The sequence below is a fragment of the Saccopteryx bilineata genome, chromosome 2, assembly GCF_036850765.1.
Source record: "Saccopteryx bilineata isolate mSacBil1 chromosome 2, mSacBil1_pri_phased_curated, whole genome shotgun sequence".
Taxonomy (NCBI): domain Eukaryota; kingdom Metazoa; phylum Chordata; class Mammalia; order Chiroptera; family Emballonuridae; genus Saccopteryx; species Saccopteryx bilineata.
In genome coordinates this window covers 385,116,616-385,129,136 of record NC_089491.1, presented here as the reverse complement: position 1 = coordinate 385,129,136, position 12,521 = coordinate 385,116,616, and the positions used below count along the sequence as shown (strand labels likewise).

General features: G+C 58.5%; 1 protein-coding gene across 2 annotated transcripts; it reads left to right on the top strand.

Moving 5' to 3' along the window:
• The first annotated feature begins 256 nt into the window (after window positions 1–256).
• On the top strand, window positions 257–9,878 carry MPO (myeloperoxidase). 2 transcript variants are annotated; one of them, XM_066264046.1, is made up of 14 exons: window positions 257–386; window positions 476–553; window positions 708–801; window positions 1,107–1,282; window positions 1,485–1,608; window positions 1,725–1,854; window positions 1,931–2,137; window positions 2,917–3,235; window positions 5,518–5,678; window positions 6,352–6,607; window positions 7,023–7,193; window positions 7,898–8,135; window positions 8,853–9,067; window positions 9,788–9,878. In XM_066264046.1, the coding sequence occupies exons 2-13, from the start codon at window positions 478–480 to the stop codon at window positions 9,058–9,060; spliced, it is 2,160 nt and encodes a 719-aa protein (XP_066120143.1). In that variant the 5' UTR covers window positions 257–386; window positions 476–477; the 3' UTR covers window positions 9,061–9,067; window positions 9,788–9,878. The 2 variants fall into 2 exon arrangements, with proteins under 2 accessions (XP_066120143.1, XP_066120142.1); XM_066264045.1 differs by having other exon boundaries at window positions 268–553.
• Window positions 9,879–12,521: the final 2,643 nt, after the last annotated feature.

The following is a 12,521-nucleotide window of genomic DNA, read 5'->3' as shown; positions in this document are numbered from 1 at the left end:
AATTTGGGAGGGAAGTTAGTTATCTGAACCCCCTCGGGACAGCACTAGTTTAGGCACACAATGGGGAGAGAAATTCTGGGGACAGCTCTGGACCCTCCTTTCCTTCCCTTCTTTTCCATATCGGGGACTTCTTTCCACAGTCCCCAACCCTAGTGGGGGAGGAGAGAGTTTGGTCCCCAGGGGCGGGCCTCATCGGCCCCACCCCTCCCCCAGGGGAAGATATAAAAGCCTAGATGCAGCTCAGGTGCTGCCAATGCTGGGCGAGCCTCAGAAGTGAGGGCCGGGGGCTTGAGTGACCGAAGCTACAAAAGAAGGGGCACCGTGGACCCCTTCCTCAGGGAGGCCGGGCTTCGACCATAGGCAGGGCCCACTGAGCTGGGACTGGGGTACAGAGGGGCGAGGGGGGGCCGGAAGGAGCGGGAAGGTGGGGCTCTCTTCTCCCAAGGACACTGTGAGCTTGGGGCTCTGGTTGCAGAGATGAAGCTGCCCCTGGCCCTAGCAGGGCTCCTGGCCCTTCTGGCTGTGCCCTGGCCCTCAGAGGCCGCTGCTCCAGGTAACAGATCAGAAGGAAGGGACAGGTGGGATGCTGGGGGCAGGCCTGAGTTCCAGGTGTGCCTTTCTCAGTGCAGGCCACCTTGGCTCGGGGCCTCATGGGAAGGGGGGTGCTTTGGACTCATTCCTGACCTTGTGACCCCTATTATTGGCAGCTGTGCTGGGGGAGGTGGAGACCTCCGTGGTTCTGACCTGCATGGAGGAGGCCAGGCGGCTAGTGGACAAGGCCTACAAGGAGCGGCGGGCAAGGTGGGATGCCGGGCACAGCCCAGTCTGGGCAAGGCTGCCTAGGCCTTTCGAAAAAGGAACAGGCCTGGGAGTGGGTGGGGCCCTTTTTCTGTCTGTGAGGCTTTGTGTGTGAGAACATTTTCCAAACCACCCCTCCCATGGCCTTGCCACTGCGTGGGCACTCAGATCCGTACCCTGTTTGTAAAGGAAACCTTCTTTCTGTCTGTGGGACTGTCCACACTGCCCTGTGTGCCCATCTCCCGGCTGGGGCTCTGCTGAGTGTCTCTGCCCGTTTCTCTGGCTCTCACTCGCCCTTCTCCGAGCAGCATCAAGCAGCGGCTTCGTAGTGGCTCAGCCAGCCCCATGGAACTCCTGTCCTACTTCAAGCAGCCTGTGGCAGCCACTAGGACAGCTGTGAGGGCTGCTGACTATTTGCATGTGGCCCTGGACCTGCTGGAGGGGAAGCTGCGACCACTGATGTCAGGGCCCTTCAACGTCACAGGTGCTGTTGCCTCTACAACCTCAACCCCTGCTCCGCTAGTGACCCTCCACGCGACCCTACCACCTTCCAGTGACCGCCCCCAACTCTTCCATTCAGGGAGTCTTCCCTCCACGTCCTCGGACTGCCCCCCACCCCCGACCAAGGTTTCTCAGCCTAGTATAGGAAATGGGGGTCTCACCTCCCACTCCTCTTTCCCCTGCAGACATGCTGACGCCTGCCCAGCTGAACCTGCTGTCCAAGTCGAGCGGCTGCGCCCACCAGGACCTCGGGGTGACGTGCCCTGAGAAGGACAAGTACCGCACCATCACGGGGCAGTGCAACAACAGGTGTGCCCAGCGCCGGGCTGCCCCACGGCGGGCGGGCGGGCGGCTCCGGGCGGCGTCCACGTCCCCGGGTGGACCCTGGCGCCACCTAGTGTCAGCGTCCTGGCCTCGCCCTGCAGACGCAGCCCCACGCTGGGGGCCTCCAACCGCGCCTTTGCGCGCTGGCTGCCCGCGGAGTATGAGGACGGCTTCTCGCTGCCCTACGGCTGGACGCCCGGGGTCAGGCGCGGCGGCTTCCCGGTGCCCCTGGTGAGCGCTGGCGGGCAGAGGGGACGCGGCCGGGCTCCCGGGCGCCGAGGCAGCCCTGACGCTACGTGTCCCGCAGGCTCGTGCCGTCTCCAACGCCATCGTGCGCTTCCCGACGGCGCAGCTGACGCCGGACCAAGACCGTTCGCTCCTATTCATGCAGTGGGGCCAGCTGATTGATCACGACCTCGATTTCACCCCTGAGCCGGCAGCTCGGGCCGCCTTTGTCAGTGGGATTAACTGCGAGATCAGCTGTGTGCAGCAGCCGCCCTGCTTTCCGCTCAAGGTGCCCCCTTCCCGCCCTGCCAGTGCCTGCCGATGGGGAGGGTGGGCATCACTCCTGGAAGTGGCCACCACTCTCTGTGCCCAGGTTCCCATCCCTAGCTCCCTAGGAAGGCTGGCCTTGCTCTTTCTAACCCCCAAGGATCTTCCCACTGTCCCTCAAACCTCTGTGTGGGTACCCAATGCTCAGTCCTCTTTCCTTCCTGCAAAAGGGCACCTTCCCCAAGCCCGTGTTACACAGAGCCTGGGTCGTGGGGCTGGAGCAGGACTGAGAGGGGACTGGCTGGTTTGAGCAGGGGGAGTAGGGGAGAAGGAAGGAGAATCCCAGAGGAAGACAGAGGCCAGGGAGAGAGGCCGGAAGAGGCCAGGGAGAGAGAGAGACCGGAACAGGAGAGGGAAAAGACGGGAGCCTGGCCAGTGTAGAGGTTACATCTAGAGGAACGGAAGGAGGAGCAGACACAGAGGAGAAAAGTAGTGAGATATAGGTTTAGGGGTTCACCTCCAAGGAGCCCCACGTTCCCCAGGCCAGCATTCTAGGCATTGGCCCTGAAGTTCAGAGGCACTGCAGGTGGCACCTTCCACAGTGATCCCTTGTGAGCCTTGGTAAGCCTCCCTGTAGCCTGAGGGAGCCCTGTTCTGGTGTGTGAGTTTCCCCTCCGGTCCTGGGCTGCAGGCTGCTTCTGAGTTGGGGTCAAGGCCTTCACGTGGACCGACGGGGGAAGAGCTGCTCCAGCCTGCTGTCCCTGCCTTGGTGTGATGGCTCAGTCTCCCTCTGTGTCACAGATCCCGCCCAATGACCCCCGCATCAGGAACCAACAAGACTGCATCCCGTTCTTCCGCTCCTGCCCTGCCTGCACGAAGAGCAACGTCACCATCCGCAACCAGATCAACGCCCTCACCTCCTTCCTGGACGCCAGCATGGTGTACGGCAGCGAGGACCCCTTGGCCAGAAAGCTGCGTAACCTGACCAATCAGCTGGGGCTGATGAAGGTCAACAACCGCTTCACCGACAATGGCCGGGGCCTGCTGCCCTTCGACAACCTGCACGACGACCCCTGCCTCCTCACCAACCGCAGCGCCAGCATCCCCTGCTTCCTGGCAGGTCAGACTGGAGCAGGGACCAGGGATGATGGCACGGGGCAGGGGCGGGGGCCGCTGGAGCCACAGTGGGCCTCTTTGTAAGCAGCTTGTGGGTTTGCGTTTAGAGAGACTCTGCCCTCACCGCCTTCATGATATTAATCCAGTTGCCTTGTTGACAAGTTGGATGGAGCCAGAAAGGAAAAATATAAAGCAGAAAACAATAACTCAAACCTAAGAAGGAGACTCGGTGATGGTGGAGGAGCCTCTGTCCATCCATTTCTGTCTCTCTCTTTCCCTCTGGACTCTGGCAGACAGGAGAATCGAGTCCCTGAGGAAGAGGAACCAAGGAGACAGAGCAATGGGGGGCCTTCCCCTCTTGAACCACATCATCAGTTAGGTAGCCACTAACTAGCCACATGTGGTTATTTGCATTTAAATTTAAGTTAATTTAGATAAACGGACATTAAAAATTCACTTTCTCCACTGCACTAGCCACGTTTCATGTGCTCAGTAGCCTCGTGGGTTAGTGCGCTCTGGGGCAGCACAGCTGCGGGACATTTCCATCAACTCAGAAAGTTCCACTGGACAAGGCCACTCCAGAATGTTACCCCCTGCCCACCTCGAGTTCCTGTAATTAGAGAGGGCGGGGTTTTAAATTGAAACAGCTGTGAGCACTGGGGATACCAGGGATACCATTGGAGCAGTGATGGCGCCCATGCTCAGACACTTTCCAATCTTTTTTTCCATTGGGTCTCTTACTTGTTTTGGACTTTATTATAACATTTCTTTTTCAGTTACAGTTGACATTCAATATTATTTTACATTAGTTTTAGGTACACAGCACGGTGGTTAGACATTTGCATAATTTACTCCAATTTTTTTTTTTTATTCCTTGAGGGGTGGGGGTGGGGAGGCAGAGAGACAGACTCCCACAAGCCCACAAGGGGGCGATGTTTTGCTCATCTGGGGCGTTGCTCTATTGCTCAGCAACTGAGCTCTTCCTAGACCTGAGGCGAAGCCATGGAGCCATCCTCAGCGCCCAGAGCCAACTCACTCCAATCAAGCCATGGCTGCAGGAGGGGAGAGAGAGAGAGAAAGAGAGAAGCAAGGGGAGGGGGGAGGGGTGGAGAAGCAGATGGGCGCTTCTCCTGTGTGCCCTGACCAGGAATCAAACCTCAGACATTCACATGCCAGGCTGATGCTCTACCACTGAGCCAACTCGCCAGGGCTATTTTTTGTTGTTGTTTTGTTTTAATTTAAACCCAATAGTTGGCCTGAAGCCCTTCCCTCTGATCTCCCAACCTCTCCTCTGGTGGCTTCTAGTGGCCGAGCCCTGGGGAGGAGATTTAAGGTCAGTGACAGTGTGGACTTTCCTGGGCTAGTGAGGGAAGAGCTACACTCCTCAGCAATCATGGCTGCCTCCAGCCTGGTGTTAGCGAGCTGTCTGTCCCAGGCCCGGGTCGTCACGACCTCGGACAGCTAACAGGATGGAAAAGCTCCTCTCGGAGTTTCCCTCCCACCAGCCTCTAGAGCTGGTGAGGACCAAGCCCAGTGTCCTGCTGAAGTGGGCCTCAGGGCCTCCCAAAGAAGGGCTGTTGGGGGGAGGACTAGAGGGATCAGGGGTCTAATCCAGTTCTTCTGAAGTCTCAGGGGTGGACCTGAACCACCCTGCGCCCTCACCCCCTTCCCTGAGTGGGCTGCACAATCCACATGTAGTAAGGGTAGGTTAGGGGTGGCGACTCCGATTGGATGGCAGTGGCTTTCTGGAGTTCTGTGTTGACAAAGATTCTGAAGTTGCATCCAATTTGAGCACGAGAGAGTGCTGGGGTCGTGGGCCGTGTCTGACATGAGTGTGGAAGTGGGAGTGCCACATGCATGCTACTTTTTGGCCTTCTCGGAATCAAGAGAAGTCAACTAGGCAGTGTTCCTGGCTCTCCGACTTTGTACGAAGCACTGTGTTATGTTAACCCCCACGTGTCTATGTGTGTGTTGGGTGAGAGGGTCAGAAAAAGAAAGGCAAAAGACAGCAAGCCTTGCTCTCAAGGAGCTCCCAGATGGCAAGGCAGAGGTCAGATCTGACACCCATCGAATGAATGTCTCTGACCAGCAGCCCCTAAACTGAGGAAGAAGCTATTATGGTGGACCAGGGCATCAAGGCAGGGGACGTGTCATCTGAACATGGTGGGGAAAGATGGGTGGAGAGGTGGGCTGGGTGGGAGGCATCTTAAAGGAGGGAGTTTCAGCAGAGCAAGGCCATTCTGGGATGGAGGTCTCAGGAGTGACGGTACCTTTTGCTTCCCCAAGGGGACACCCGCTCCAGTGAGATGCCTGAGCTCACTTCAATGCACACACTCTTTCTGCGGGAGCACAACCGACTGGCCACACAGCTCAAGCGCCTGAACCCCCGCTGGGATGGGGAGAGGCTCTACCAGGAAGCCCGGAAGATCGTGGGAGCCATGGTCCAGGTAGGTGGTCCTGAGCCTCTGTGATACCAGGGGTTGGGCAGAGCTGGGATCCGAACGTGGCTCTGCCTCATCCTGCCAGACAGTGGCAGTGCCGAGGGTGAGTTTTTGAGTTGCACCAAGAACTTAAAAGGAGATTCATTTAAGCCTCAGAGGAACTCGCAGAGTCTCGACTCTAGAGTGAGACTGTTCTGAATCTCCTCTTCACGGGGGCAAATCACCTAGGTGACCCTTCGCCTCCTAGCCTCCTCCCCTTCCACAGTCATCGACTGAAGCCTACTGTGAGCCACAGGCTTGCTGGGCACCGAGTCATTCCAAGAGAAATGAGATAAAAGCATTGCCCTAGAGGGGCTTCTAAGTTAGTAGGAGAAATGAGGCATTGATAACTCACAATGACTAACAAAGCCATTTGTTATTTATGCAGAGAGCAGCATAACTGCCCTTAATTTATATTTGAGGAACTGGGGCTCAGAGAGGTTAATAACTTGCCCAACGTCACACAGCCGGCAAGATTTCTGTTTATGCCCCTTGGTACCACTCTGTTAGACCTATATCCACTGCTGTGGAAATAGTTCCCTGGCCATGGAGGGACAAGAGGGATCCCCCAAGCCAGGAGCAGATAAAACTCTGCAGGGAGGGGTGAGTAGAGAGGCCACTCTGAGTAACTTCCCTTTAGATCATCACTTACCGGGACTACCTGCCCCTGGTGCTGGGGCCAGAGGCCAAGAGGAAGTACCTGCCCAGGTACCGTGGCTACAATGACTCGGTGGACCCCCGAATCTCCAACGTCTTCACCAACGCCTTCCGCTATGGCCACACTCTCATCCAACCTTTCATGTTCCGCCTGGACAATCAGTACAGGCCCGTGGGGCCCAACGCCCGCGTTCCACTCAGCAGGGTCTTCTTTGCCTCGTGGAGGGTTGTGCTGGAAGGTGAGCGGGGCCCAGGCCAGGAGAGAAGGGGCTGGCAGCTGAGGGTGGGGAGGGCGGGCTTGGCCCCAGAGAGCCAGCACAGGAGAAATCCTCGTTTCTTCCATTTTGGGGGATCTGATCTGACTCCTCCTCCTTCCTGGTGTACCAGACTCTGCTTCTACAACTAACTACAAGGAATGGGACGGAGACGGCCCCGAGGGAGATGTTGGAGGCACCCCAACCTTGCTAGTCTGAACAGCATGATGAGAGATGGCCTAGTGAGGACCTTCCCCCTCGGGCCCCGTTGGCACCAGGAGCTGGAAATGCCCAGCCTTCTTCTGCAATCCCCCAACCCTACTTTGAACTTGTCCTCGACTCCTATCTGAGCTCTGACACTGAGCCAGACCCCCCCCAACATTGCTCCTCTGGCCCCCAGGAGGCATCGACCCCATCCTTCGGGGCCTCATGGCCACCCCTGCCAAGCTGAACCGCCAGAACCAAATCGTGGTGGACGAGATCCGGGAGCGGCTGTTCGAGCAGGTCATGAGGATCGGGCTGGACCTGCCCGCCCTGAACATGCAGCGCAGCCGGGACCACGGCCTCCCAGGTGCGGGGCGGCGGGCTCCCCTCCCCCTCTCCAGGGCCCCCAGCTGCCCGAGGCTTCCCTGCCCCCCCACCTGGTTCTTAGGGATCCGTCTGAGGTCAGGCCCCTACCACCCCCCGGGCTCCCCAGGCCCATTTCCAGCAGTTCCTTAAACGGGAGCCTCTTAATAACCACGAGCCCTCCGGTCCCTCTGGTCTGAAAACCCATCTCCATCATCATTTCACTTTGCTTCATCATCCATGACCTTCGAGGGCAAGAGGCTAACTACTGTCACTTGTTTGGCTGAAGAGGAAACTGGGGCTTTGCAGAGGTTCAAAACCTGCCTTGGTTTTCCAGTCGAGTCCGTGACTGCACTGGAATATGAACACAAATCAGCCCCACCCCAAAGCCTGTGCCTTCGGGCTGGGACGGCAGTGTGGCCAAGCCTTCTGGACACACTTCTCCCCCTCACAGGTCTGAGGTCTCCAGAGGGGGACGATGAGGTGTCCCTACTTTTGGTCTTGGCAGGAGTTTGAGCAATTTAGGATTGGCCTTAGGGTCCTGGCGCGACTCAGCTGTCCCCTTGGCCTGAGCCAGGGGCTCAGGGCTCCCTAGAGGTTTAAAGCCTGGGAGAAGCCCTTCTGTGACTCTGTAGATGGTCTCAGTGTGTGGGGAAGGATACTTTTTTAGGGTCCACCCACAGCCACCCCTCCCGTCCCTCCACGCAGGCTACAATGCTTGGAGGCGCTTCTGTGGGCTGCCGCAGCCGCAGACAACGGGCGAGCTGACCACGGTGCTGAAGAACGCGAACCTGGCGAGGAAGCTGATGGAGCAGTACGGCACGCCCAACAACATCGACATCTGGATGGGGGGCGTGGCCGAGCCCCTGAACGCCAACGGGCGCGTGGGCCCGCTCCTCGCCTGCCTCATCGGGACCCAGTTCAAGAAGCTCCGTGATGGCGATCGGTGAGGAGGAGGCGGGCGGAGCGCCCTAGATGTGCCTGTGGCCCTGGGTCTGTCCTGAGCCTCCAGCATTTTCCAGTGAAATGAAGGGCTGGAAAGAACCTGCGACCTCCCGCTGTGTTCCAGGGAGCCCTAACGTGCTCTGAACCTGCTAGGGGGGCCGCAGGGAGGGACCTGGACCCCTGGTGGGGAAGGAGGGGAGACAGAGAACATGCCTCTTTATTCCTCCGTGTTTCCGGGTGCAGCCAGGTGCTGTCAGCCACTACTGCACAGTCCCGTCCTTGCTTCTCCTGGAACCACTTCATCAGGGTTCTGACATCTGTCATACTTAGTGCTCACCTAGCTCATATTGTGCCTTTGGGAAGATGAGAAAAAGGTGTCCCTTTCTGGGTGGAATTATATACACCTCCAAGATTCTCTCCACCCCCATGGGTGCAGCTGGGGTCAGGGCACAGGCTTGGTGAGTGAGTGTGGGCTCGGCTCACTGTCCAGCTGGGGTCAGGGCATCCGGGAAGCTGGACTTTACCCTGTGCCACGAGGGGGGCTTCTTCACTTATCTGAAAGCCCCTGGCTGCCTGAGGGCTTGGAGCTCTCCTGGGCTGTAGAGTGCTGTCCACTGTGACTGTGGTTTTTCTGCATCCAGGGAGTGGCTCAAGCCAGGGGATGCCCTCCCAGCCCAGGAGAGCCTCAGGCGTGACGCCGCTGGGTGTTCCCACGCAGGTTTTGGTGGCAGAACGAGGGTGTGTTCACCACGCAGCAGCGGCAGGCCCTGGCCACGATTTCCTTGCCTCGTATCATCTGTGACAACACGGGCATCACCACCGTGTCCAAGAACAACATCTTCATGTCCAACACATTCCCTCGGGACTTTGTCAACTGCACCGCCCACCCCGCACTGGACCTGGCTCCCTGGAGGGAAAGGGACTAGAGGCTGGGTAAGGGGGAGCAGAGGGGACGCGAAGGCCGGGCGCGGCCTGAACCCCAGACCTCCCTTCCCCAGGCGAGCCCATTTCTGTCCCACTGCTGGCTGGGAAAACAAATGACTAGACATTGATTCGTGTGTGTCTGTGTGTGTACACATGTGCAATGGATACAAATTGCATTTTATGTGTGTTCTCTGTGAACATGGATGGTGTGTTGTGTGTATGCATGTGTGTTGTTTATGTGAGTGTGTGTTTGCTGTTCCTGTGAGTATCGAGTATATGGAAGGCAGCAGAGCAGATGGGTAAGGAGCACAACTCAGGAGCCAGACCGCTGGGTTCAAATCCCTGCTCTGCAGCTTACTGGCTGTGTGACCTTGAACATATTGCACAACCTCACTGAGCCTGAGTTTCCCTCTTTGTAAATAAGAAGGAAACAGCCACTGTTACAGCTGTCATGGCTGCTCATAGGCTTGTGGGCACCCTCTAGTTCTTTATCAAGCACTGACTGCCCGCCAGACCCTGTGCCAGGCGTGGGAAACAGAGGAAGCCAGACACCGGTTCTTCCCCCCCAGAGCTTACACTGTGACAGTGTCCTGGTTAGCGGAGGTGAACTGGTGTCCCCTGGAGCAATGGCCACTGGCCATTGGGCTGTGTGTGGTGGGTCCAGGTGAGCCAGGCTCAGCCCATGGCTCCCCTCTATCTTCCTTACCCCGTTCTCCTGCTTACCCACAGGGGCTGCCAGAGAGGAACTGGGGCGCACTGGCTCTCATGCACCAGTTGTTTGTACCTGACATCTATGACAATAAAGTAGCACTGATGGGGATGTTTGCTCTGTGTGCACAGTGGGTGGAGTCTGAACTTGCCACAGGGCCTTGTGTTTTCTGAACTGTGGTGAGGGGATCCAGGAGTCTTCCTCTGGCTGGTCCATACCTGGGAGGCAGTCAGTTCTTAGAGGCCTGGGTGCCGGGCCAAACAGAGCACACTCTCCTCCCTCTCCTTCCGCCCTCACCATGGGAGGACAGGCATTGTGGCAAAGTCCTTATTCATTCGTCACTAGTAAATCTGTGTCAGGTGTGGGGACATCGAGGGGACAAAGCTCTGTCCTGGAAGAGGAAAAGAGGAGAGATGTGATGGGAAGGCACCTCTGGGTCTGGCATCTCTGTGGCCTTGGACAGTGGTTCGGGCCCACATACAGCAGGCTCCCTGTGGCCTGGGACAGTGGTTCGGGGCTGCACACAGCAGGCTCCCTGCAGCCTGGGACAGTGGTTCAGGGCTGCACACAGCAGGCTCCCTGTGGCCTGGGACAGTGGTTCGGGGCTGCACACAGCTGGCTCCCTGCGGCCTGGGACAGTGGTTCGGGGCCCGCACACAGCAGGCTCCCTGCGGCCTGGGACAGTGGTTCGGGGCCTGCACACAGCAGGCTCCCTGCGGCCTGGGACAGTGGTTCGGGGCCCGCACACAGCAGGCTCCCTGCGGCCTGGGACAGTGGTTTGGGGCTGCACACAGCTGGCTCCCTGCGGCCTGGGACAGTGGTTCAGGGCTGCACACAGCAGGCTCCCTGCGGCCTGGGACAGTGGTTCAGGGCTGCACACAGCAGGCTCTCTGTGGCCTGGGACAGTGGTTCGGGGCTGCACACAGCTGGCTCCCTGCGGCCTGGGACAGTGGTTCGGGGCCCGCACACAGCTGGCTCCCTGTGGCCTGGGACAGTGGTTCAGGGCCGCACACAGCAGGCTCCCTGCGGCCTGGGACAGTGGTTCAGGGCTGCACACAGCAGGCTCTCTGTGGCCTGGGACAGTGGTTCAGGGCTGCACACAGCTGGCTCCCTGTGGCCTGGGACTGATTCAGGGCTGCACACAGCAGGCTCTCTGTTGCCTGGGACAGTGGTTCAGGGCTGCACACAGCTGGCTCCCTGTGGCCTGGGACAGTGGTTCAGGGCTGCACACAGCAGGCTCTCTGTGGCCTGGGACAGTGGTTCAGGGCTGCACACAGCTGGCTCCCTGTGGCCTGGGACAGTGGTTCAGGGCTGCACACAGCTGGCTCCCTGCGGCCTGGGACAGTGGTTCAGGGCTGCATACAGCTGGCTCTCTGTGGCCTGGGACAGTGGTTCGGGGCCCGCACACAGCTGACTCCTTCTCAGCCCTGGCTTTATGTGGCCAGCGCTGACGCAGGGGAGGGAGGGTCTGTCCCTATCGCTTGCAGTGTGACCCTGTATCTGAAAGGTGGATTCTCTCCCGCTCCTTCTCCCCACATTTAGGGAGGGGCAGCCACAGCTGGGAGCCTGAAGGTGTGTAGGATGCCAGAGCTAATAAACCCATAGGAGCCCCAGACCACATAGGACCCCCCCCCAGCAGGACAAAGACTACTTATCTTGGGGTCACTGATGAGGAGCAGGGCGCTTAGAGATGCGAAGGGGCTTATCCGGGGACCTGAAGAGTGGGTATCGGAGCCAGGGCTGCAGCCCAGGTCTTCTGCTTCCTGGGCTCTTCCCACAAGATGGTTAAGTGCCTCCCATTCCCATCCCCACTCCGCCAGTCAGGGGACCTGGAGGTCTTAGCTGGGCTGACCTTACCCAGAGGGTCATTTTAAAAGAACACATGAATCGGTATTGGGTAGCAGCACAAGGAATATTCTGGAGATGCCTATTGAGAGGCCTCCCTGGCTCCAAAGTCTGCCCGAGAAGAAGAGGGTATTTACCAGAAGGGCCTTTGGGACGGAAATTAACTGTAGTTGTAGGAGAATCCAGGCTCAGATTTCCTTTCTGTTTGGCCCCTTGGCATTAACCCAAGCCTTCTCTCCTGCTTTTCTGTGGCCGATGCTTCTTTTCCTGGGAGCTCATTGCCTCCTCTCTTTCTTGGAGAGCTCTCTGAAATTCCACCAAACCATGCGCTCTCCTGGCAACCGACCGGTGCACACATCTTAGTAGGGAAACTGTCAACACCTAGTGACTCCAATGGCAGTCTCTCCTAGGCCCGCCTTCCAGAGGGAACAGTGCCCTCGCGGCATCTTCAGTAGGTCATCCGATGTTTACGGAGTGCTTACGGTGTGCCAAGCACCTTACTGGGTGGCCTGAGACCCTCAGAAGCCAGTCGGGTTCCGGTTCAAGGAACTCAAATCTGGTTGAGAGGAAAGGAGGAAAGATAAGGGTGCCAAGACCATGGCCTCCGCTGAGACTTGCTCCAGGACGAGGAAAGGTGACCTCAGGCGAGCCCGACTGGGGGCATCGCAGCAGGTCTAGGCCGTGACAGAGAGGGCTTTCTCCGGGCAGAGGGGGGGCAGCAGCGGATTTCAAGAGGAGGAGCCGGAACGGCCGAGGCGCTGGCCTGGAGCTTGCATGGGGCTCGCGCCTGGCGAGTGTAGCGAGACCCGGCTGAAAAGAGGGGCCGGGACAGGGCGCGCGGGATGCCGGGACTGGTCACCGGACTTGTTTGAAATGGCATCGTGGACCAAGGCGGCTGGGCTATTCAGT

Excerpts from the sequence above, each read along its gene's own strand:
- MPO (XM_066264046.1), top strand. The coding sequence starts at position 478 with ATGAAGCTGCCCCTGGCCCTAGCAGGGCTCCTGGCCCTTCTGGCTGTG. Across the intron at positions 3,236-5,517 it reads CATCCCCTGCTTCCTGGCAG|GGGACACCCGCTCCAGTGAG; the intron begins GTCAGACTGGAG and ends TGCTTCCCCAAG. Across the intron at positions 8,136-8,852 it reads AAGCTCCGTGATGGCGATCG|GTTTTGGTGGCAGAACGAGG; the intron begins GTGAGGAGGAGG and ends GTTCCCACGCAG.